The sequence below is a fragment of the Thunnus maccoyii genome, chromosome 4 (genome assembly GCF_910596095.1).
Source record: "Thunnus maccoyii chromosome 4, fThuMac1.1, whole genome shotgun sequence".
NCBI lineage: Eukaryota > Metazoa > Chordata > Actinopteri > Scombriformes > Scombridae > Thunnus > Thunnus maccoyii.
In genome coordinates, this window is record NC_056536.1 from 34,362,277 (window position 1) to 34,388,932 (window position 26,656).

The following is a 26,656-nucleotide window of genomic DNA, read 5'->3' on the forward strand; positions in this document are numbered from 1 at the left end:
CAAAAAGAAGAAATGAGGTTTATTTCTTTATTAATCTTATATACAGACATTTACAGCAAAGTTATTGAAGATATGGTAATTTCCTGTTGTCTAAGACAGTGTAACAGAGATGTGTAAATCATTAGAGACTCTGTCCAGTTGTATTTCCAGTCTGAGCGAGTATACGGTGTACAGTAGATATATATTTGTGAAAAGATCAAAGAAGCAGGGTGTCAGCTTTCTCCCGCATGCCGCTAAACACCTAAAAACACTTAACGATAAAAAAAAATGTCTCTCATTAATTTTTTGCTTTTATTTGATCTTGATAGTGGTTTTTCCATGAGATGATGATACTGTCTATCTAAGAAATAGAAATGCACTGTTACCACCTCCGCTCTGCAGATACAAAGCATCAACTGTCAAACATGAAGAGGCGATCTGAGAGCGCCTGCTGCTGTTGTTCGGTTTTGTGAGTGGCCTCTCTTTGCAGCACTCAAAACCTTTTTTTTTTTTTGGGTTTTCAGTACAAAAGCAGCTCGGTTTGATGTTTCTGTTAGCGTGTTCACAGAGTTCACACGCTGAAAAACTTCAAATCTTAAAGTCACATCAAAACTTTTATGCTGTTTTCTTTTTGATAATCTTTGTGCATTTTCAGACTGTTTCAGTACGTTTGTTAATCGTTCTGTGATGGTTTTATTAGCGTTATAGACTTAAAGCCCACTCAGGTAAAATGTGCTTGGAATAAAGACACTTTAAGGGGTAAATTTACTTTGATCCTTTATAGATCTGAACACTTACATGTTTCTTGCCCAATTCAGTCTGCTCTTCTATTAAAGGAACTATTTCTTGACGGACAACAGTGTATCCATCCACCCAGCGTCTCAAGCTACAGCACAGGTTGCCAGATACAGTCAGTGGCAACTTTGTGATGAAGAATTTCCAGGCAGCTTGGGTCTCTCTCCTGGCATACTGAAACAATACAACCTACACATTGAATGAAAATAAACCCTGTTAAACCAAACAAGAACAAACAAGACTGAAGATAAAGAGGAAGTCGTCTGAGTCGTGGTGCGAAACTGGAAACGAATCGGTGAGTTTGGTGGTTGGGGTGTTTCTGGGGGGTATCCAGGCAACTAAAATCCAAGTTGTCACAAAGCTGCACAACATCACTGCAATGACTGTTGTTCATCAAGAATTAGTTCCAGCACATAACTCCTCAAATACACACCTGGAGTCAGGATGTGGTTAGCTTAGCTTAGCATAAAGACTGGAAGCAGTGGGAAGGAGCCTCGCTCTGTCCAACACCTACCAACATCTCTAAAGCTCAGTGATTAACAGTCTGAATCTCGTTTGTTTGGTATACAAACAGAGATATATAAAAAAACATTTTTTAGGGGCAGATACATGTTGGGACGCAACAGCCGGTGCTGGACTGTTGTTTATGTAGAAATAGTTCCAGCACGTACTGTAACTCCCTAAAGTCACAAAAACTATCGTTTTTACTTTTCTGTTTGTGCAAGGATTAAACACACGAGATATAAAGTGTTGATTAGTGAGCTTTGGTAGGTGTATTTTGTGAACTAGCCTCTTTATGCTAAGCTAGGCTAACCACACCCTGACCCAGCTCTCTACTTAACACCCGACGAGAGACTGACGTTGATCTTCTTATCTCCCTCTCGGGCAGAAAGTGAACAAACATTGATTATCTGATGGCTGCTGATGGAAAAATCACAACATCTCATAAACCCTCCATTATCAACCTTAAACATCATTTTTCTTGTATATTTATTTTACTCTGTATGAATACAACACATCTAGTGTTCATCAGCGACTGGTATCTTACTGGCAGTAATGTTTTTGTATTCCAGGCAGGTTGAAGCAGGTTATGCACACATTATTTGACCCAGATCTCGGCCCCAGACTACATGCAGATGTTGTGAAAACAGCAGCTGAATTATTCATTGACCCATTTTGCTCTACAGGGGGATAGATGAGAAAGTGTTTGTTACCACAGGGCGGATTAAGAAGGTAATGTGCAGTCAACGCAAGAGTGATGAGGTGAAGTGATCTTATTGTCTCCTCTTCTTGTACTCCCTCCTCCTCCTCCTCCTCCTCCTCCTCCTCCTCCTCCTCACAGCCTCAGAGTTAGCATCCCAGTAAGACAGGCTAAAAGCAGAGAAGGTGAAGATACTGAACCACCACTAGTTTCTATGTTCCTGTTTGGTTTTCTTGCTACATCTTTCTCCCTTTCTCCCTCCTTCTTATCTGTAGTTTCTTTCGTCTCATCCACCACCTCCTCCTCCTCCTCCTCCTCCTTCATCTTTTCCTCCTCCTGTCCCTGTTTTGTTGGGAGGATTTTGGGATGGTGGGTGCCTGCGGCAGGGGTGGCTGGTTGTGAGAAGTCCTCAGAGTCCTGTGAGGAGAGTGTGGTGATGACCGGCTGGAGGGAAGAATCAGTGGTTGGAGATGGACCCTCCTCCTCCTCCCCCTCCTCCTCCCCCTCCCCTTTAGGCGGGGCGGAGGGATCAGATGTTGCAAGAGGAGGAAAAACTGTCATATCCTCATCCTCATCCTCATCCTCGTCCTCTTCATCTTCGTCCTCCTCCCTGTCAGCAACTAGAGAACACAGGCAGAAGAAAATCATTTTTTACAACCTTTTCTGATCGTCTCTGGAGCTCCAACTAATGTTTCTGTTCATTATCAATTCATCTAAAGGCTTATTTTTATTTGTGTTTTCATTATTTGTAGTGCGTTATCTATGTGATTCCTGATTTCTTCTATTTTTGTATAATCCTCATACTAAATTGTTTCAGATCTTCAACCTGAGTAAACACAAAATACAGTTTTTAAATGATAATTTTATTAATTGAAGCAAAAAAGTCATCCAACACCTGTATCCCCCTAAACTTAATAGCGGGTTGTGCCACCGTTAGCAGCAACAACTGTAACCAAACACTTCCAGTAACTGGAGATCAGTCTTTCACATCGCTGTGGTGGAAGTTTGGCCCACTCTTCTTTGCACAGCTGCTTTAATTCAGCCACATTGGAGAGTTTTCCAGTATAAACTGCCAGTTTAAGGTCCTGCAACAGCATCTCAATTGGGTTCAAGTCAGGACTTTGACCAGGCCACTCCAAAACCTTAATTTTGTTTATATTGAGCCATTCAGAGGTGGACCTGGTCTTGTGCTTTGGATCATTGTGTTGCTGCATAACCCAGCTGCACTTGAGTTTCACATCACAGACTGATGACTGGACGTTCTCCCTCAGGATTTTCTGGTAGAGAGCAGAATTCCTGTTTCCCTCAATAATGGCAAGTAACCAGGCCCTGAAGAAGCAAAGCATCCCCACACCATTACACTACCACCACTATGCTGGACTGTAGGTGTGTTGTTCTTATGTAGAATGCTGCGTTTGGTTTATACCAGATGTAACAGCACCGCTTTCTTCCAAACAGTTCCACTTTCGACTCATCTGTCCGTAGAACGTTCTCCCAAAAGGTTTGAGGGTCATCAAGGAGTGTTTTGGAAAAACTGAGATGAGCCTTCATGTTCTTCTGGGTCAGCAGTGGTTTTCAGCTCGCCACTCTCCCATAGATGCCATTTTCGGCCAGTGTCTTTCTAACAGCAGAGTCATGAACACTGATCTTGATTGGTGTGAGAAAGGCCTGCAGATCCTTGGATGCTGGTTTCAGGTCTTGTGTAACTTCCTGGATGAGTTGTTGCTCTTGGAGGAATTTCGGAAGGTTTGCCACTTCTGGAAAGGTTCGCCAGGTTTTCTCCATTTGGAGATAACGGCTCTGATTGTGGTTCTTCGGAGTCTCACAGCATTAGAAACGGCTTTGTAACTCTTCTCAGTCGCCTCCTTCCTCATCTCCTCTGGCATGGTGCGCTGCTGGTTCAAACCTTTTAACCAACTTCACATTGCTGAAAAAGTTTTATTTAAGTGATGTGTAGATTGAGCAGGGCTGGCAGTAATCAGACCTGGGTATGTTTAGTCCGACTGAACCCAATTATCAATGAATTTATGTAGATTAGTGGATTTAGTAACTACAGGGTTAAATACTTTTTCACACAGGCCCAGTTGATGTTGGGTCACTTTCTTGTTTGTATAAATAAAATGATCATTCATTCTGTTTACTCAGGTTGTCTTTGTTAACTGTTGTTTGAAGATCTGAAACAATTTAGTGTGAGATATATACAAAAACAGAAGAAATCAGGAGGGGAAAACATTTTTTCACAGCACTGTAGTTGTGTTTTCTGCATTTGGTCATATTTCTGTATTAACAGTGTGTATTTATTTCTATTTGTTTTTGTTTTCTCACCTTTTGCATTGCATTCTTTTTCTTAAAGCTGCACATGTGTTTTGTTTTGTCTATTTTGCATGCGTTGTCTAAGTGAGAACTACAGAAGGGAGTAACAGAGCAGTAAAGAGAGCGTGTCGTACCACAGAGGTTGTTTTCACATTTCTGGAGGTTATCAGGACATTTGGAGCACCAGTCACCTTCAACATATGGCCTCTCCTCTTCATAGTTTCCTCTGGATACACACAAAATCAAACATATTAAACACACACTGATACATCATGACTTCATACTTCTAAAGAATATACTAATAGAGTGACTGAGGAGTAATATCTTTGTTTTAACCAAATCAAAGAGTTTTCACAACATTCATATACTGGACACACACTATGTGAGGAAAAACCATCTCTGTCCACAAGGGGGGGTGCTTGTTGTAGAGGTGAACTGGTGGCAGCAGGATTGATAGTATCAGCAGCAGTAGCAGTAGTACTAGAATGGTAGTAGTTGCAGTGGTGGGGCAGTGCTATAGAGGTAGTAATATTATACACAGTAGTACGCAGTAGAAACAGTAGTGGTAGTTGTTGCTGTGGTGTTGGCAGTGCTATAGAGGTAGTAATATTATACACAGTAGTACGCAGTAGAAACAGTAGTGGTAGTTGTTGCAGTGGTGGGGCAGTACTATAGAGGTAGTAATATTATACACAGTAGTACACAGTAGAAACAGTAGTGGTAGTAGTTGCAGTGGTGGGGCAGTACTATAGAGGTAGTAATATTATACACAGTAGTACGCAGTAGAAACAGTAGTGGTAGTAGTTGCAGTGGTGGGGCAGTACTATAGAGGTAGTAATATTATACACAGTAGTACACAGTAGAAACAGTAGTGGTAGTAGTTGCAGTGGTGGGGCAGTACTATAGAGGTAGTAATATTATACACAGTAGTACACAGTAGAAACAGTAGTGGTAGTAGTTGCAGTGGTGGGGCAGTACTATAGAGGTAGTAATATTATACACAGTAGTACACAGTAGAAACAGTAGTGGTAGTAGTTGCAGTGGTGGGGCAGTACTATAGAGGTAGTAATATTATACACAGTAGTACGCAGTAGAAACAGTAGTGGTAGTAGTTGCTGTGGTGTTGGCAGTACTATAGAGGTTGTAGTAGTACTATAGTAGTAGTACTGACGCTGGGTAGTAGTTGCAGACCAGGAAGGTGACTCTCTCCCACTCCAGTCCTTCCATATTGTTACAGACATGGAAGGCACAGCCGACTCTGTGTGTGTCTGCCCACACCATCTGTAACACACACACACACACACACACACACACACACACACACACACACACACACACACACACAGGTAAATTCAGGTAATCCAGTCTAAAAGTACATATGTGTGTATAAATACGTGTGTGTATTTCTCACCTGTGTATAGTGTCCACACATCTTATCTTCATCACAGCTGTTGTTCTGGTAGTCATAGTCCAGACGTTCTAAAGAAATCGATGACATTAGAATACATTATATACTTATAAACAAAGAATATGTGCTCTACCTCTAGTGAAAGATGTAAACGGATCCTTTTCTTAAGTAAAAGCAACAATACAAAATACAATCAAAATTTTACTGAAGTAAAACTGAGGAAGTATTATCAGAAAGTGCACATAAATATCAAATAACTGCTGCTATGGATCACATCACAGGGACATCAAGGTGTCCCTCAAGGATCAATATGAGGCCCCCTAATATTTACTCTATACGTAACATTTATTTTCCAACTCAGGACTGTAATATTTTTTTTTATTTGGATGATACCATCTTGTACAGCAGAGCAAGCACCTCTCTGACCTCCAGACCTCTCTGTTTGATTTAAAACACGTTCTAAACTCAAATAAGACTGAATGTGTTCATTTTTACAAGAACACAAACGGTTGATGTTCTCGCAGCTAATACAGGCTCTTAATGGACAACTAACTGACACAGTACAGCACTATAAATACTGATTGTCCTACAAAACTCATGTTGAACTGTCACATCTTGCCTGGACTTTGGGTGTTTTTTGGTCTTATGTTGTGTTCTGTGGAGTCTCCTGGTTTTGCACGGCTGTTTAGTCCCTCGGTTCATAAGGGTTTTCTTGTGTGATTTGGGTGGTGGGTTTTAGAGGACTGCATCATTAGTTTGTTGGGTTGTGTGCTTGGGTTTGTGTTTGTGGTTGGTTTTGGATGGGTTAGTGTAGATGGCATTAAGTTTGTTTTCTTGGTTTTTGTTCTGTTTCCCTTGTGTGTTCATGTACTCCTCCACACCTGCCCTGTGTTAGCCTCGTCAGCCCTGCCCCGCTCCCTGTGTGTCCTCAGCCAATCAGCTCCCTGTATGTTCACTCCCCTCTCGAGTTCTCCACCCATCTCCCCACCTGCACCTCATCTCCTTGTTAGTTCAGTTTCTTTAAGTTCTGGTTTTCTGTTCAGTCTTGGTTGGATCGTTTTGTGTTGTTTCTTCTGCCAGTTCTGTTCAGCTCTGTTTGCCTGTCCATGACCATCCACAATTAAAGAAGTTTTTCATCATATCTGCATTCCGGCTTCTGCGTTTGGGTCCACTCCTGCTTCCCCGAGTCTGACATTGAACATCTAAACTGGTTTCCAGTAACACCTCACTACTGGAATGAACCGCAACACAGCTTGAAGTCAGAGACACTCGTTCATCTGAGGGACTTTTAGTTTTACTGGCTGAATTTTTCATAATGTTTGATGATTGTTTGATGATCAGGTCTTGAGTATTGATTATGAACAACGGCCCCTTCCAGAGTGTTATACTATTATAAATTACATATATATGATTGTTGATGCATTAACTTGAGCTGCTCGATGTTCCACTTTCTTCACCAGCTAGTCTCTAACTTTGTCTGTTTGCTGCTGAAGCTAAAACTTATGTTGTGCTTTTGTCTCAACACGGAGGACCAGCTGCTGAAGTGTTTGTTCCTACAGATGCTGCACTCTGATGAATCCAACTCACCCAGAAACCATTTCTCCAGAGCCACTCGCAGGTCCAGAGGCCCAGTGCCGGCGAACAAATTCTCTCCGGTGTCCTCCAGTTCAGGGTTGTGGTTCCAGATACATTTAGCGGCGTAACCTTCTGCGATCACCTTCAGGCTCGTGTCCCATTTCTGCAGAGAACCAGTGAAAGTTATCATGATTAGTTTTTGCTACAAAAAACTCTGGAAAAATGTTCTCTGAGGTTCAGAGCAAATACACCCTGGAGCAATCAGTGAACTGTGGGTGTGTTTACATGATGCTGTGATTTCTTGCTTTCACACCTGTTTAGTTCAGTTTGTTTGGGCTGGTGTGAAAGCCGTGAGTCACACTGTAGACCCGCCTCTTCACATGATCTCTGATGTACTTTGTTTGTGGTGTGAAAGTAAAAAAAAAAAAAAAAAAAGTCATTTCGAATTGTTTGTTTAATTTGAAGGTCTTGTTGTGTTTTCACCAAATGTTTTCAGCCATCTTGTCTTTATCAGAGTGAAAGCGAAGCAAACAGACCACAGGATGGTGTGACAGCAAATAAATGAAACCAAAAGCCAAACTAACATTAAATCCATCTGCTGACGATGAACTGTCAAGAATGTGATCTTACAATCTGTACGAGCAACATACAGATTTATCCAGAGCTGGAAAGAAACTAAGTACACTTACTCAAGTACTGTACTGATGTACAAGTTTGAGGTACTTGTACTTTACTTGAGTACTTCCATGTGATGCTACTTTCTACATTTCAGAGGGAAATATTGTACTTTCTACTCCACTACATTTATTTGACAGCTTTAGTTACTTTTCAGATGAAGATTTGACACAATGGATAATATAACAAGCTTTTAAAATACAACACATTGTTAAAGATGAAACCAGTGGTTTCCAACCTTTTTGTCTTTTGACGTCTTACAAAAAGCAGTGTGTAGTCGGGGTCACATTTCACATGTCTATGAGTTGTTAACAGCTCCACCAAATAGTGATTTTTCCCTCTAAACTTCTCACATGCTTTCATTTCAATAAATGTTCAAATGATCCAATATTTCAGCAAAAATCAAAGATTAGAGAAAAAGTCCAAAAACTGAAAACAGATTTGTGTATCAGAACTTTGTTTTTTCTTCTTTCCTCTCCCATTAATCATCTCACCACCCCTCAGATTTATCTGCTGACCCTTTGGAGGGGCCCGACCCCTAGGTTGGGAACCACTGGACTAAACTAGCTAACTGTATATAAAGTAGTGTAAACTAGCTCCACCTCCAGCAGCTACAACAGTAACATGCTGCTCTAACACTGATGCTTCACTATTAATAATCTAATGATGTCATATATAATAATATATCAGTCAGAGGGACCAAACCACTACTTTTACTGCAATACTTTAACTACATCAAGCTCATAATACTTATGTACTTTTACTGCAATACTTTAACTACATCAAGCTCATAATACTTATGTACTTTTACTGCAATACTTTAACTACATCAAGCTCATAATACTTATGTACTTTTACTGTAGTAGTGTTTTCCATGCAGGACTTGTACTTGTAATGGAGTACTTTTACTGTATTGGTACTTTTACTGAAGTAAAGGATCTAAGTACTTCTTCCACCACTGGATTTATACAAGATCATTTAGTCTAAAACCCCCCTAATACTGCATGTGGACTTTATTTAGTCACATTTTTTACATTTTAAAATGCGCCCGACCCTCCAACGAGGAATTTCTAACTACAAAGCTATAAAGAGTTTTTTCCCCCCCAATTAGGGAGTAGAAAATCCCAAACCCCAACTTTTAAGTTGTAATTGAATCCAGCATAAAGAGGCTAAATCTTTAAGTCTTTTTCATCATGTTGACTTTTATAAATCATCTCACTTTGTGGAAAATTACACTCAATGTGACTGACTGTCCTTTCATGTATCGTGTGTTGTGCTGTAGTGATGTAAGACGCCCGCTTTACATAAAACCTAAAGAGAATTCACGTGTACATCTGTTGTGTTCACACAGGAAGTGACTGAACTCATGAATTGAAATGGATCCCCTTTGTGACTGTTTATTTCCTTTTAAACCTGTTTTCAGTTAGTGTGATAACTTGTAGCTGTTTTTTTTGATGTATCGTTGTTTTACGGCCTGTACAGCTCTCTAAACCTCAGGGAATGTACTGCACACATACTGTAGGGCTCTTTATTAGATTATTATATAACAAGTTTCATGTCTCTTTATTATAATATCAGATCTTGGGTGCTGTTGAGACGGCGGCGGGATGATTTCTGAAGTTTTATGTGACGTTAAAATGGATGTTTGGCCTGTGAGCTCGCTAGTAAAGTTAATTTGACGGCCACGTTGTTGAAAATGATCTGACATTTAATATCATATGAAGGAAATGTGGAAAAAGGCAGGAAAAGGAAAGTAAAATATCAATTTGGACGAGTAAACGCCACATTGTCTCTGACCCTGACTCCCATCGCTCACAAAAGCGTCACTGTTATCACCTCGAAATCATCCAACAAAGCTTCAGATAATATTCTTTTGTTCTGTTTTGTTTCACATTCAAATAAAAAAAACCCTGCAGGATAACTAAAAAACCACAGCAGGCTGCATAAGAGTTTATTTCCTCATCACTCACGTATCCCTGACCTGACCTCTGACCTTGACCACAGCCTGACACCCACCACGCTGCCTGCCTGAGGGACACGTTTCCTTCCCATCATGCCTGTGTCATCCCTGGGTGTCGATTGATTCCATCTCTAACAGGACGAGTCGCCAAACATTTTTTAAAGTATCGTCTCTCAGCTCTTTAGAAAAACACAGTTTGGGACGATGCATCGGGTCTTTAGCTCCGTTCCTTGATTGTGCTTATAATTTTCATACTGCAACGTTTTTTTTCAGGATATGTGAGATCCTGGTAGCCAGACAAGTGTCAGAGAACAGTCTTATCTCATGAACAGCCCTTTGGTAATGTTACACAGATGATATCATTCCTTTTGGAAGACAAACTTTGGCCTCAGAGTCTCAAATCTAATTTGTTGCTGCCAAATCGGTTTAGCAGACGGTAAAAGTTAAGATTCATTATTTTTAGTGGACAGTACACATTGCACAACAGCCTCTGTGTACTTTTATTATTAGATTTTGTTTTATTGTAAATATACTGTACATTACAGTGAGGATACCAGGATGATATGTGAACATGCAGCGCATGTCGTATACTGGTGTATTTCGACATGTCGCAACAAGCAGTTCCTCTGAATAAACGGGTCTGAAAGGAGATTAAAACAGAGAAATAAACAAAAGGAGGATGGATAAAACTCGTCTTGCGCCGTGTCTTAAAATGTTTTTGTTCGCTGGGCTTGTTTGCTGATGTTTATTTATGTCTGACGAGCTGCCAGCTCGCTGGAACAAGCAGTCGGATGTTTCACCGCCTGAGAAAAAGCTGATTGTTGCCGCAGAAACAACATGACACAGCAAAAGAATATAAGTGATATCGAACAATACATTTATTTATTAGTTATTTAAAGGATATGTCTGGTGATTTTCTACATTTTTCTTCTTGCAAAACAAATCTGATGAAAACACCTGAACCAGAAACTATTAAAAACACGTCAGTGAGTCACACCGCTGCACCGGCTGACATGTCCATGAACACACACTGTATTTTATTTGGACTCAGTCACACACGCACACACCGTCCTGCTGCAACAAATACTCACTAGAGCACCAAATGTGGATTCATCCACAGCTGAAAATAGTCCCCAAAACATAGACTATTTCCTCCTGTTTGTTTGTTACTGAGCCTTTTTAAAACATGAAACTATATATTTAAAGTCTTCATTAGGAACAAATGGACTAAGAGCTGAGAGAAACAGACTCAGACTACATGATTCGTTGTTTTGTAGTTATTTCTTATGAAAACTGTGCTTAACCAGGAGCATGATGAACGCTCATGATTGATAAAAAAAAACACAGACTGACGTCTTAAACTCAGCCAATAGTTTTCATCTCATGGTTTGAGTCATTGTTGCTAAGATACCAGGAGAATGAACAAGAGGACCCTGACTGAGAGTTTAATAATGCAGTGTGTGTGTGTGTGTGTGTGTGTGTGTGTGTGTGTTTATTTGTCCAGTGATGACACACAACACAAACAATAGTCAGGGGTCTCCTTCACATTCCTCTCTCTCTCTCCAGGCTCTCTCAACATCTGGTCTGTGTTATGAGTTTCAGGTCATGTACATGGTCATGTAGTAACACACACACACACACACACACACACACACACACACACACACACACATACAAACACACACACACACACACACGCACACACACACACCACCTCTGTGTCGGCTGTACTGGAGGTCCGTTCCGGTCTGTGAACAGCTGATTTTTGTTTCTGTTCATCTCAGCAGAATTTAATAATCATGAGTAATTTCTGTAACTATAAACTAATTATTCATTCATTCATTCATTCATTCATTCATTCATTCATGTCAATGCACGGTTCCAGAAAAAGATGTGATTCATGAACAAAATAGGATTCGGTTTAGTTTCCTCGTACACATTCCCATGACCGACTCAAGACATAGATAAACAACAGAAATAGATGATTTGTCAACTCCAGTTACTCAACAACCAACAAGTAACTTGAGAAAATAAGATCAGAAGCCATAAATAATAATTTACTATCAATCAGAAGTAGCTGTTAGGCTCTAAGTCATCACTGATCTATCTGATTGATTTTCTGTTCAGAAATCCATCACTGTGTTGAAATTAACACACATGATCTTTTTGTTATTACATCTACAGCTGTGTTCATATTACATGCATATACTTAAAGCATAAACGTAGTACTAATGTATATGTACCAATGTTGACAGTGCACTTGTTCTGGCCGAGCGGCAACCTCCGGGGTTGAAAAATGAAGCCAAAAACTGCAGTTCCTTGAACGACCACTTGAGGCTCCAAAAGCGAGTCAATCCCCATAGACCCCCATGTTAAAATGTCCAACTTTACAGCAGAAATAAACATGTTTACAGTCTGGTACAAACAACGGTTTTGGTCTCTGTAGCTAATTTCCTCTTTCATGACAACTGTACGTTTTTATAACTCACCCGTTTAAATTTTATTAAGCTGTAAAGTTCTGCATAATGAAGGACATGGCTGCTTTGAGTGACAGGTCCGCCAGCTGCTAGGTGGCTTGTTTCAGCCGTTCGGCCCGCCTCTTTGCCCATTTTTGATTGGCTGGGAGTTAGGCAGCGTCACGCACTGCCAAGATGGCGACGGCCGGAGCGGCTCGCTTTGAGCTTCAAAACCGCTCTTCAGAAACCAACGAGTGACGTCACGGCAACTACGTCCATGTTTTTATACAGTCTGTGGTTCTGGCACATAGATTAGAGTAGGTGTGACTTTATGTGAAGGCGACAGGCCAATGAAATACAGTTAGCATCTTACCAGAAATGCAAAAATAGTGTAACACATGTGGACATTAATTAAACTGCTGCTGGAGAATGCTATTGTTGGTTTTAAATGTCTAAACTTCACAAAATATCCTTGTTACACTTTCCAGATTTGATTAGCTGTTTCATTGACTCATTGAGCGTATTAATGTGTATTAATTTTAATGTCATTGTTTTTGCTAGACAAGCTTGCTGGCTATAGCGCCTGTTCCATTAAGTCCAGTTCAGACCAAAGATTCACAACGAGCCCGTCTCCGCTCGACTGAAACCGGCTGAAGGCGTCGCCTGCGACTCAGCTTGTCAAGTCGCCATTGGCTGGTTTTAGAACGTAAGGCACGTCACCTGGCAGTGGACAGAGGAAAAGAGCCTCGACCCTCCGTTTTTTTTTTTCGTGTTTTCACTGTTTCATTGATAATAGAAATGCAACTGTAACTCACTGTCACTAACCTCATTTGTATTTTAAAATGCTACAAATTATATCCAGCTACAAAGAGCGCGTACAGCTACAGTAAGCCTCGAGGTCCCCACTAAACTTTGTCACACAGTACTGAGTGAGTTTGTAAAACTTATTAAAGGACGAGTTCCCAGTGTTTCCAGTGTCTATAACCAGCAGTCAGGTGTCTGTAATCATTCCTCCTGTTCATACTGGATTTTAAAAGATCCTTCAAATGTGCTTTCAATGGAAGTGATGGAGGCCAAAATCCACAGTGTGTCCACACAGTCATTTAAAAGTCTGTGTGAAGCTTCTATTCAGCTTCAGCAGTCTGAGTTAGTCATATCAAGTGGATATCTGACACATTTACAGTCTTCTTAGTATCAAATTCCCTCTTTGTGTTTCCTCGGACAGTGTTTCCCTGTTGAGCTGCAGGTGGAAGTATAGTAACAAAAAGAGGGACTTTGGCACTAAAAAGACTGTAACGTTGAAAGATATCTACTTGATTTGACTCATTTGGACGCTGAAGCTTCATATTAGCTTCAGATAAACTTTAAATGCATTTTTTGCACAGAAGGAGGACTGTGGATTTTGTCCTCCATCACTTCCATTGTAAAGTCATTATGAAGGGATCTTCTAATGGTCAGTATGAACAGGAGGAATGATTACTGTTGTTTTAAGATGGACTTGAAAAACTGTGAACGCATCCTTTAAGGTTGCAAAACTTCCATTTATATGTCTGCCAGTTTTATTTGGTAACATAAAAGCAGAGCAGGAAGTAGAGGGCTTTGTTAGAAAGTGCAAGTATGTGGCTATTTCCTGGAGGCAGTGCATACCAGTGTAGAGCTGCTACAAATCAAACTCTAAAAGGTCAGAATATTAGAATAATTTGTTTGTTTTTTTGCCAGCTCTCCTCCTCTGTTGCAGTGGAAGTGAGGCTCCTGAGGGTGTAGTAACATCAGGGCGACAACAGGCTGCAGTTAGCGCTGAAAATATCAGACATTTCTTCAGTGTTGGCTGGGAGCAGAGTGATGATTCACCGAAGCTCCTTCCCTCTGAGTTTATTTCAGTGGTTTCTAACCAATAATCAGCCCAATAATCAGTAGAGTTTGTTGTGTCTAATCTTTGGATCTCACTTGAAAAAAAGTTTAGCTCAAGGACAAAACTTCTCTTTGATGTTCAGAAAATAAAAAGAAGTTCTGAGCAGCAAAATGTACGTTAATGCGGAGAACAATATATAGTGCACACAAGGCTCGCCGTATATGTTCAAGCTGACCCCCAACCTCTTCATACCAGCCAATTACACCATTATAATCTCTCTACATCACCCAAACTCCCAAAAATAGGTTTTGGGCTGAACTGGTTATGCCTGGCGTATCCAGTTCTATCCAGTCATGCTCTTCTATTTTTTTAGAACTGCACCTGGTCACTTATACACCACTATTTCCAATCCTTTCTTGTACTTTTGTCCGGTGCTCTGACTGTGATTGCCTTTAACATACTCGGATGTAGTGAGGTATACATTCAATATAATGATTATCAGTTTTTGTTCTGACTGGTTAGACTGGTTAGTCTGCTGGTCTCAGTCCAGTCTCCTGAACACTTTCTCTGGTTGTTGTAACATCCTACAGACATTTTTTTCTTTCCAATGAAAACAGAAATTTGCCACATTTCCTCCTCAGTTCATTTCAACACACTGACCTCCCTCCTCTTCCCGTTCTGTCCATCTCGTCTTACTTTCTCTTCTCTCTGTCTTCCAGTCCTCTCCTCTTCCTCCCTCTCTTTTCCTCCATCTCTTATTATCTCTCAGTTGTTCTTTCCCTTGTTTCCTGATGTCCTTTTGTCTTTCTGTCTCGCCCTTTCCTTCACTCCCTCTCTTGTTACTTTACCTCTTTCTCTGCACTCCAGTCTGACTGAAAAACAGAAAGAAAATCAAGAATATGGAAATGTCCCAGTGGGGCTTCCATACCGGAGGAGACAGGCTGAGACCTCTCCTGGCGCGCACACACACACACTGAGCACATACCTAAGCACACACACACACGCATCGCTTTGGGCGCTCATTCATTCACCTAATTTTCATTTCTCTCTCTATCTAAACATTCAGCTCCCTCCTCTCTTCATCTCTCAGCTCTTTCCCAACCGTCTTCCTCCTCTGTTGCTCGACCCTGACTCCCTCCCTGTCTGTCTTCCAGGATGATTTCCCTGCTGCGTTCCTCCTCTGACACTCATGTTATTAACTGGAAGGAAACACCCGTCTCCTCCTGGAACCCGGGGCCTCCATTTACTCAGCATTTGTGGTGTGTTTAAAGCAGTTGTCTCATAAAAAAATGATGATCTGTTACCCTGCATGTACAAACATTTTGTGTTAGAAGCCTGTTCTCAGTGCACTGAGCAAATTAATAAAGATTTTGAGGATTAGCACTGGTCGGCCACAAAAACCGTAGGAGGATATTATTGAAATGGATCTCTGCCAACATTTGCTGATTAAAACTAAGCAGAGCTGAAACTGGTGGGAATGTTATTAGTTTTGCAATTATTTGGTCATAAACCAAAGTGTTGAACAAATGAATGTTTTAATGATGGAAGTATTAAGATTCATCCTGAGGGGGACATGAATGTCTGAACCGAGTTTTATGGTAATTCATCTCATAGTTGTGGTGATATTTAACAAACATGTCAACCTCATGGTGGCGCAAGAGGAAACATCGAGGGGTCAGTAAAGTCTCTAGAGACCATAAATGTCAAAATTTCATGGCAATCAATCCAATAGTCGATGAGATATTTCAGTTTTGGACCAACCCACCAACCCAGAGTCATTACCATCCACACAGATCCACATCTAGCGTGGCTAGAAACCATTATTGTGTCCCAATTAGTTCAAATAAAACAGAATCAGTTTTGTTTTATTGATTCATTTGTTTGATAGTTTGAACATATTTTTAAAAGTCTAACCAGGGACTGTTAGATGCAAATTAGCTTCTAAACACCCTGTACTGTTACATAAACTAATACAATAAGAATAAATAAACCACATTGTCATTACTAAAAACAATGGACAGAATGTGCAGGCAGAAGCTTTTTGCATTGATTTTTTTTACATACCGGATGGTTTAAATTAGAGTTTTTCCTTGACATGTTTCTTATAAAGATTCACAGGAAAACTATGTATTGATTGTTTATGTGAAAACGTGAATTTCCTTTGCTGCTATGGATGGTTAACAGCAGATGTATCTCGTTAACTAATCAGTCTAACGTCTGTGTACTTTCGCCACCTGCGTGTGGTTGATGTCTAGTTTTGGGGGGCTCGCTGTGGAACAACTCGGCCCAAAACATCTGCGCATTAGATAATCTTTTCTGCAAAAGTCATGGTGTGCAGGTCTGATTAATACTGAGTTCAGGACAGAGAACGTGTTAGCAGCATCATTGTTAGATGGTATTTTAGACCTTTTAAAGGAAGTTTAAAGGAAGATATTGTGGTTTGTTTAGCCTGATGCTTCACATGCTGATATTCTGCTCCCGCCATTTATTGGGTTTAATTTCACGTTGTGGATGTTTATAGTTTCTGCACAAACAACAGAAGGATTGCAGGATGCCTGAGGTGGCTTCACTCACACAAACACATCGTTATAAGAATGTGTTCGTGTGAGCTCTCCGGGCCAATCGGTGCAAACGTGCAACAAACAATGATGAGTATTTGCTGTATTAAACTTAAAGTTTAAAGTTAAAGGTCACTGAAAGGCCGCTGAGATATTGGTTTCATGACAGGCAAATGGACTGAGAACACTGTGGGAAAAAAAATACACTAGAGGCTCTTTTTCCTTTATGTGTGGAAAGACGTTTTATCTCTTCTTGATGAAATATGAAAAACAGACTGGTGCTTCGGATAAAGACGAATCCTGTCTGACTGCTCGGCTCAGGAGACCGCTCACCTCAACAGCCTTAAAAGAGGCTTGTTGGAAATGTTTCAGTACCAACACTCAGGTGCTCTGTACATGCTATTGTGCAATCACGTTTAGCTCTCTGTAAACTGAAATCAACTTCTTCATAATATGATAAAATGGCTTCAAAAAGTTGTTATGATTTTTAGCAGTAAGATATTTAGATCCAAACTTAATAAAATGACTCACATGGCAGCTGTGGTTCAAACTGGAACAACCACAGTCAAATACGGTCTTAAATCCTCAAATGGTAAAAACTTGCCACAAGCTTTTTTTTTTATATAAACCAGTCAGAAGGGCACGTCGGTCATCTTCACATCTCCATAAAGAGTTAAACAAAGTGCAGCTTCTCTCTGGTCCACTGACCAAACCAAAACAACCGACCGGCCCCGACCTGCCCGAAGCTCCGAAACTCAAAACCAACACAGAGATTTTATCTGACCTCCAGTTCACCTGGAAGACCAACCGAGAGTTTCAAACTGTTCTCTGGTCGGAAGAAGCATCATGATTAACGGAAAAACTTTAAAATAAATCTTACAAGAGAAGAAGATCAGGTGACGGCAGGATTGAGATTTAATTATATAAACAGTAACGCTGGATTTCATGCTTCATCTATTCCCTCCTCAGTATGAGAGCGGGTTTAATCTAACACAGGAATGGTGGACAACTACTGTATGGAGGTGATTGCAGAATGTAAATATGTTGAATGGCTATGGCTGTAAAAATGTAGATCATAAATAATATCAAAAATGATTATAACTTTAATAGCCACCAGAAACAGTGACATGTCACTTTTTTTTGACTCATTTCTATTTTGTTTATGCAACAGCATGTGTTTTTTGGAGTGTAATGAGTGTTACCGCCTCGCGGGGCCACTAACTAAATTATAGATCAGCTCCAAAATGTATGATCATCAAGTTTGGACCAAATCTTTTTCATGTGATCTCTGGAAAAAAAGGTTTATTTGCCAAGAATGATCGAAGAAAACATTTAATTTATGACAAGAACAAAAGAACTCATGCCAAACTCAAATTACAGCGCAAGAGTCTTTCAAAGTCTTCAACTTTACCAAGAAACACATATGAACAAAGTGTCCACAAAAGGCGACTGTCCAATAGCTGACTAGAGAACTGGAGAGTCGACACAAGTATTTTTTTAAAGTGGTTTTTTATTTAAAGTGGTTTCAGCAGAGTGATCTGGATTAAAACAAGGGACACAAAAACCAGATACAAACAAGGATAATTAGAACAAGACAAATACATCAAACATGTGTGTTTGTGTTCTGGCAACGTTGAGAAGAAAATAAGCAGAAACAAAAAGACAATAACAAAAAAAACTGAGAGAAGGGTGAAAATATTTTAGTAAAGTATGATCAGTTCAATAACAGGCTGAGGATCTACTTCCCTTCTCTACTACCCCGCGGTTGTCTATGAGTGACTGAGTGATGAAGTTACGCCATTGGTCGGCCGCCCGAATGTTGGAGTTTCCTCATTGGCTGTAGCGCTTTCCAAATGAATCGGTGCGAGATGATGGAAGCGGAGGACGGCAGCGACGCAGAGCGACTGTGTTTCTGCTCTGAGCTCTGACGCTCTCAGCTCTGCTGTTAAATGTTGTGAAGTCATTCAACTCCTGTTGAAACAGACATGTACCAGCGTCTCTGCGTCTCCTCCTCTACCGTCCAGTGTGATCAACTCTCCGGCTGGCAGCGCTGTCAGCAGCCTGCAGGAGAGACGCTCCGCGGTGCTTTTGGATGTTATAACTCAACTAGTACCAGGATACAAGCTTTTTATTTCTCTGATGTTTTCACATCACAAACGATGAACAACAGCATTAAAACACGAGTCTTGCAGGTAAAACATGCGACTCATGTGGCTGTTATATGGTGCGCTTGATTCGACTGTAACTGCAGTAACCGGGCGGAGATAAGCCTCCTGAATTTACACCCAAAATGCTGTCAAAACTTTTATTTATAATTTCATTGACCGGGAAAGAATCAGAAAAAAGGCTCAGAGTGGCCTGAAGGAGAGTTTACAGATAATTAAAATAGTTATAATTAGAATTAAAATTAAAATTAATTCTCTTTCAAATCAAACATCCCAAGATATGAGTGGAAAATATTGTTCTTCCAACTGCATTTATAACCTTTTTTTTGTTTGTTTTACTCAAACATAGTTTAACCTTGTCATGTGATGCTACTTCACTACACTTTACCAACGAATATTATCCAGGAATTCACATTGAATTAATTTATTTATCTTCTACTGGTCCTTTATGCAGCCCCTCAGTTCAGCCTCTGTCTGAAACAGGCCGTTTTAGCTCCTGTCTCTTTAAGGCCCCGCCTCCTGATGAGCCCACTCTGTTCTGATTGGTCGGCTCCGGAGGCTACGTAAACAAGCTATAGTAGCAGGATTTCACTTCTTTTTCTCCTTCTTTACTCCAAATGTCAACTTCTCTAATCCATCTGTACATGTTGGAGCTGCATAAGATTATAGAACAGACCTTTATGGACCTTTATGTGACAAGCTGACGTCATCTTGTTGCCAAGGTAGCAAAACCTTTGTAAACAAAGCGTACAGAGCAGGTTGTATCCCTGGTTTTTGTCTTGCAGGCAGCATTTTCAAGTTTTGGTACTTTGACCATGTTTAATATTCGACATCAGAACAGAATATAAACAACAGAGACCCACAAAAAGTAGAATATGAACCTTTTAAGTTAAAGTTTGAGGTACTTGTATGTTACTTGAGTATTTCCATACTTAATACTTCTACTGCCCCGCATTTCAGATGAAAATATTGCACTTCAGCCACGTAATATTGCAAAAAACAGGCACATCCTGTTTCAAAAAGATGCAGAAAAACTAGTCCGCACATTTGTTACTTCCAGGCTGGATTATTGCAGTTCCTTATTATCAGGCTGCTCTAACAAGTCTCTAAAGACTCTTCAGCTGGTCCAGAATGCAGCTGCAAAGCTTTGCTACATTGGTTTCCTGTAAAATCCAGAATAGAATTTAAAATCCTTCTCCTAACTTACAAAGCTCTTAATGGTCAGGCACCATCATATCTTGAAGAGTTCATAGTACTGTATTACCCCACTAGAACACTGCGCTCCCAGTATGCAGCTTACTGGTGGTTCCTACAGTCTTTAAAAGTAGAATGGGAGGCAGAGCCTTCAGCTATCAGGCTCCTCTTCTATGGAACCATCTTCCAGATTCGGTCCGGGGTGCAGACACCCTCTCTATGTTTAGGGGTAGGCTGAAAACTTTCCTTTTCGATAAAGCTTATAGTTAGGGCTGACCAGGCTCGCCTTGGATCAGCCCTTAGTTATGCTGCTATAGGCCTAGACTGCTGGGGGACTTCCCATGATGCACTGAGCTCTCTCCTCCTCCTCCTCCTCTCCATCTGTATGTATTCATGTACCATTAACGCATGTTAGTAACTTGGCTTCTTCCCCGGAGTTTTTGTGCTTTCTCGTCTCACAGGTTCCGAAATGATCATAGACCCCTCAGTTATGGACAGCAGGCCTCCGAGGACCGTGGCTGGCCGCGGTGGTGGTGTGGTCCTGCTTGACACCCATGCCTGCTATTATTATTATTAGTCATATTTCTAATGCAATTATCATTGTTATTGTTGTTATTGTGTTATTATGCTTCTCTGTGTCTCTCTCCCTCCCTTCTTCTTTCTCTCTCAACCCAACAGGTCAAGGCAGATGGCGTCCATCCCTGCTTGAGGTTTCTTCCTGTTAAAGGGGAGTTTTTCCTTGCTGCTGCTCATGGGGGAATGTTGGGTTTCTGTAAATTAAAGAGTTCAGTCTAGACCTGCTCTATGTGACAAGTGCCCTGAGTTAACTTCTGTTATGATTTGGTGCAATATCAATAAAACTGAATTGAAAAAAATGTCATTTTTGTTTCCCTACATTTATTTGACGGAGAGAGTTACGACTTTGCAGATAACGATTTTCCATCAAAGCAGTGTGTAGTCGGGGTCACATTTCACATGTCTATGAGTTGTTAACAGCTCCACCAAATAGTGATTTTTCCCTCTAAACTTCTCACATGCTTTCATTTCAATAAATGTTCAAATGATCCAATATTTCAGCAAAAATCAAAGATTAGAGAAAAAGTCCAAAAACTGAAAACAGATTTGTGTATCAGAACTTTGTTTTTTCTTCTTTCCTCTCCCATTAATCATCTCACCACCCCTCAGATTTATCTGCTGACCCTTTGGAGGGGCCCGACCCCTAGGTTGGGAACCACTGGACTAAACTAGCTAACTGTATATAAAGTATTGTAAACTAGCTCCACCTCCAGCAGCTACAACAGTAACATGCTGACCACAAACTCGTAACGTGTCAACACTCTGTGCTGATACCACAGAAACATACCAGTGGAAAATTATTCAGGATCCTTTCGTCATGGTCGTGGTAAACACATGAATACGACCCGGGGAAGTGACGCAGTTCAGATGACGTCTAATTAAGGTGACAAATTTCCATATTAGGAGGAAGTGGGTAAATTGTTGTGATGATTACTGTTGCCATGACAATGAAAGTGGCCTTTAAGGAAGTAGTAACTTTAATCCACCACATGTTTCTCTAACGTCTCTCTCTCTCTCTTTCTCTCTCCCTCTCTCTCTATATATATATGCAATTTTAAATGTATATATTTTTCAAAAATGTATATCTCCATTGAAAAAAATGACAATATAACATAACGATGATTGGTGATGGTTTGCTTGTTCACAAGTCATTTAAGTTACATCTTTACTGAAACAAGTCCACATTTACCTACAAAATATGTGCTGATTTAAACAGTGCCTCCTAATATTACTGTATTTTTAAAATATCATACATGCCTTACACCTACAAACAAGGCCTATTTTCAATGGTGTATTTTTATACGGGAGTTTGGTACGAGTGTCGTTAAGTTCAGAGGTTGTTTAGTTGGAGCGTGCCCCAAGCGCCTTCAACGGACACGCCCCCAGCGTTTCAGAGCATCCCCATTGGCTATTCAGGAGGAAGCGTCAAACGTGGGACAAAAGTGTTTGTGCTCGTAGATTTGGTTTGTCGCTGTAAACTCGGGATTCACACGTACAATTGAGTTCTGTGTGAACTTATTTCACCAACAAACAGATTTGATGTGTAACTGCAAACCTTCATGCAAATCTTGTTTACGCACTCACACTTAGAAACTAAAATCTTTTTCATTTTGTTCATAAAACGTCATGCAGAGCTGTTCAGATATTTTTTACACATTCAAACATTTTAATGTATTCATACAAAATGTTTTCACATATTCAGATATGGTTTAACCCCGTACACATCCAGCAGTTACGGAGCAACATTACCATTCATGTGGTATCGTGTTTCTGTCCAATATTCACTCTCTTTTAACTCTGTTTTTGTTCTCCACCAACTCCTGAGGGAAATATCTGGCTCTTTAGCTGCTAAATGCTCCACTATGTTCACCAGCTAGTCTACAGCTAACTGTGAGCAGGTAGTGTTCAGCGGCTTTTTACTGCTTTTTCTCTGAAAACGACGCTATGAGACGCTGAGAGTGAAGCAGAACAGTAAAGTTGCAGCCGGACAGATAAACAACGAGCTGAAACTCACTATAAAGCTCCGTAAAGCCGAGAGGAGCTGCAGAGTCTCTGATAATTCTCTGTAAGTTCATCACTACGAACTACGACCAACACATTACACACTGACACATCAGACATTATTATAAAAATATAGATTACAGCTGCTTTAAAAATCTGATCTGCTGATGTGCTACAGATTCATACCAGGATGTTTTCTAGCACACTAACACCAACAACAATGATGGGTTACGAGCTACTGGATTGGACATCTTTATATGAAACTTTTAAATAAATGTTTCTACTTATCTCAGAGTTTCACACAGTATTTCCTCTTTCCTACAGGTTGATCCTTCCACATAGTTTCGGTGTGACTTGCTGAGGTTTGGAGTTATTAGATCATCTACGTATAATGACACTCAGTGGTTGGTTGGAGCTGCTCCAAATGCTACAAAATTAAATTAGTAAAACTCAACAATAGCGTCTCTTTCCAAGTACAATGACAAGCCTGTGACGTCTTGAGGCCTGTAGATTACGGATGAACCTCGCTGTTAACAGTTTCATTGAGAACTTTTATGCTGCTTCCTCTGACTTGAACCTTCTGCCATTAAATTTAAGTTATTGCTGCGGAAACTTTTATCTGATCACAGGCATAGTTATCATTCTTAGCATTTTGTTTGCTGTTGATGTTCATGTTTGGAATTTGCAGCATCAGCACTTTGGGCAGCGGTTGATGTTAACAAAAAGATGAGTCATCTTAATGACACATGATACCAGTTTTACTGACGCTCGCAGTATTTAGTCATCTTTAAAGCCACTTCCTGATAATAAAAACACATTATTACTCAACCACTATGAGTGCTCAACTGCTATGAGTGTCTGCTACAAGATTCAAATTTAAATTAAAGTTCATTTTTTGACCTTGAAAACAGCAGAGATTGCTTTCATCAAACTGATGAAGGTGAATGAAGGTCAAAAATGTACTTTTAAACTTGAAGACTGTGGACTGTTATGTTAAAGGTAGTAAGTGCACCTTGAGTTGAGATTGTTTCGTCTAACTGAAACATTTTAGTCAAGTTGAAAAGTTGAACTTCTGTTTTTTGACTTTTATCTTTAATTCTCACTCAGTTCTTCAGACATTTAGTCAAGTTGTAATTCTATTCTATTGATCATGAGGAAAGCTGATGTTTTGTTTATTTTTGGTCACTATATGAAGACAACATGACGTGCAGGAGGTTGATTACAGACTGTGACGTAAGGTGTTTCATATTAGATATGCACTACAAGTTATTAATGTTAACCTGTTTACTGTAAGGTGAAGGTCAATACCAATATTAGAGACTCTGATCACAGACATTTGAGATTTTATGTTGATAATTAGTGCCTTTTTTATAATTTCAAGGCCAAACTATGACAGATATTTGGTGTTTTTACTCAAGTTTTTACTCTTCTTATCAGAAGATACAAATAAATTCTCAAGTCCAAAATAACCTGTTGAGTTGCATTTGACTCGCCATATTAATTTAGAAGAAATACAAGTGAATTAATTACTAAAATATGCACAGACAATCAAAAGCCTTTTCAGATTGAAGCTGTTGGCAGAGAGGAAACTGACATTCAATGGACAATATTGAATATTAGCTATATCAGTATCACTCTCACTTCACTTACTTCTTTCTGTTGATTATTGTCAACATGGAACGACATTAATCAAACTGATTATGTTATGATTATTCTGCTGTTACTTTCAGCTAAATGCCTCCAAAATCACCACAATGAAAAGTAAACTGATTAAACGAAGCTGTCCTGAAATGGCCCGCGGGCTGCAGGTGTCTTACCAGAGGCATCATGGCTGAGGCGCTGGGTGAAACCTGTCCTCTGTAATGGTTATGAAGCTCCACAAGCAGCTCCTCCTGCTCCTCGCTCAGAAAGCTCCAGGCTCCAGGAACCACCAGGGCCACCAGCAGTAGCCATGTCCAGAGAGGAGCTCCCCTCGTCGGGCAGAGGCAGCGGCGGCTGGACCCCCTCCTTGGCCTGGAGCTGGGAGCTGTGGCCTGGACGGAGGCTCCATCTCGGGCAGTCCGTAGGGTCGAGGCCCCCCCCTGGGTGGAGGAGACCCCCTGGAGCTCAGAGAGGCTCCACTGGTGCATGATGGGAAACAGGGTCCTGAGGGATGTATCCTTGAGTGGTCAGTCCAGCAAAGTGATTGTGATCAACAACAGAGTGTGTGTCTGTGTGTGTTCACAATAGGCTACTTGTCTTTGTATGAGTGTGTATGTGTGTTAAGACTCAGTTAAAGTGTGTGTGTTCCCTCTTCAGTGCCTCGCTCTCTCAGCTCTGCCGATCTCTCCTTCTGACCCGGCTTTAAGAGTTAGAGGATCCTCCCCTGCACACACACACACACACACACACATGCACGCCACAGTTCACATTTCACACACTGCACCGACTGGTACGCACAACCCCCCCCCTCAATCCTCTTACTCTCCATATTCTCCATGTCCATCTCTTTCTTTTCTCTCATCTCTTTTTTTCCCTCCTTCTCTTTGCCTCCCTCCTCTTATTTCTCTCTCTTCCTTTAGTCCATGTTGCTCAGGCTACTAAACAATGTGCCTTAAAGGATCAGTCTGGTGATTTTCTATATTTTTCTTCCTGTCACCAAATCTCATGTTTTTGGATCCAAACCAACAATGAACTGATCTACTAACAAGTATTGTGTGTGTATCAAAGCCTGATATATCTTATTATTATTATCTTATTAACCTCAGTTGACTACTTTGTATCTGTATTTGTGAATGCACTTTAAAAGTCACTGCTGGAGGATCCACAATGAGCATTTTAACCAGACAAAGACATTTAGGTCACTTAGTGTGACAGTGATAATTTGTCAAATGTATCCTGAGGTACAAGAATGCTAATTTAAACCCCTGATGGTGTCATTAGTCACTTTATTCCATATAACTTTATTGCAATGTTTTACATTTTTTGACGCAAGTGTACGTGATAAGTATTTAAGTCAAGAGGCAAGATGGCGGCAGGTGGAGCAGGGTGACTCTGTAACATCTGTCCAGGGACTACAGATGGAAAATAGCCTCTTGGCTAACTCTGGCGCATTTACAACAATGTTTATCAATGTGCACCATCCCTGTTAAATAAACCAATAAATAAAATCAAACACAGAGTGAAAGGAAGAGAAATGAAACAACTAAATGAGAGAGAGAAACATTTTACACAAGAACGGCACCTACTTTCCCATTTTGAAGTGACGTCAAGTTCTTCAGAAGAGTTTGTTTGTTTTCTTAGGAATTACTTTACCCGGCTGGCCGCTGTTCCAATACTTGTCAACTCCTACCCCCCTTTTTTATAGTTTATTGATAATCTTGATTCTAAACATAAATATTACAACTTTCTGCCTCGGTGTTCAGAATACACAACTCCATCAAATCCATTAAATTAAACAGAGATAAAACATTTAAAACAAAAACAAAAAGGAAACAGTCAGTATAAAACAAACAAAACACAAATCAGAAACAACCCACACATCCTGTCTTACCACCAGTTCCCCTCTCTGATCATCCATCCCATATCCATTCAGTACGTTATCTTTAAACATTTGTTTAAACTTATTAAATGTTCTACATGTTTTCATTTCCTCACTTCAGCTGTTTCATTAATTAAGTCCTTTGACTGTGATACAATGATATTTTACATTAGTCCTCACTAATTGTTTCTTGAACATACAAATTCTTCTCATATCGTGTTGACTTTCTCTCATTTGAAACAACTTTTGGATACTATTTTGTAATAATTGATTTTTTGCTTTGTACATGAATTTGAAGTTGACCAAATCTTTATATTTTAGAGCCTTTGATGTAATAAAGAGTGGGTTTGTTGGTTCTCTACAAGTGGTTTTGTTCACATTTGTTATGGCTTTCTTTTGAAGGATGAAGACTGGATTAATGTTTGTTT

The 26,656-nt window shown here is 40.2% G+C and overlaps 1 protein-coding gene across 1 annotated transcript; it reads right to left on the bottom strand.

Moving 5' to 3' along the window:
- LOC121896273 (peptidase inhibitor 16-like) lies at positions 1–25,309 on the bottom strand. The gene is made up of 6 exons (XM_042410063.1): positions 24,526–25,309; positions 7,284–7,434; positions 5,700–5,767; positions 5,460–5,569; positions 4,423–4,514; positions 1–2,595 (listed from the first exon to the last, which is right to left on the bottom strand). Exons 1-6 carry the CDS (start codon positions 24,835–24,837, stop codon positions 2,111–2,113), a joined length of 1,218 nt encoding a protein of 405 aa, XP_042265997.1. The 5' UTR covers positions 24,838–25,309; the 3' UTR covers positions 1–2,110.
- Between the last annotated feature and the right edge of the window lie 1,347 nt (positions 25,310–26,656).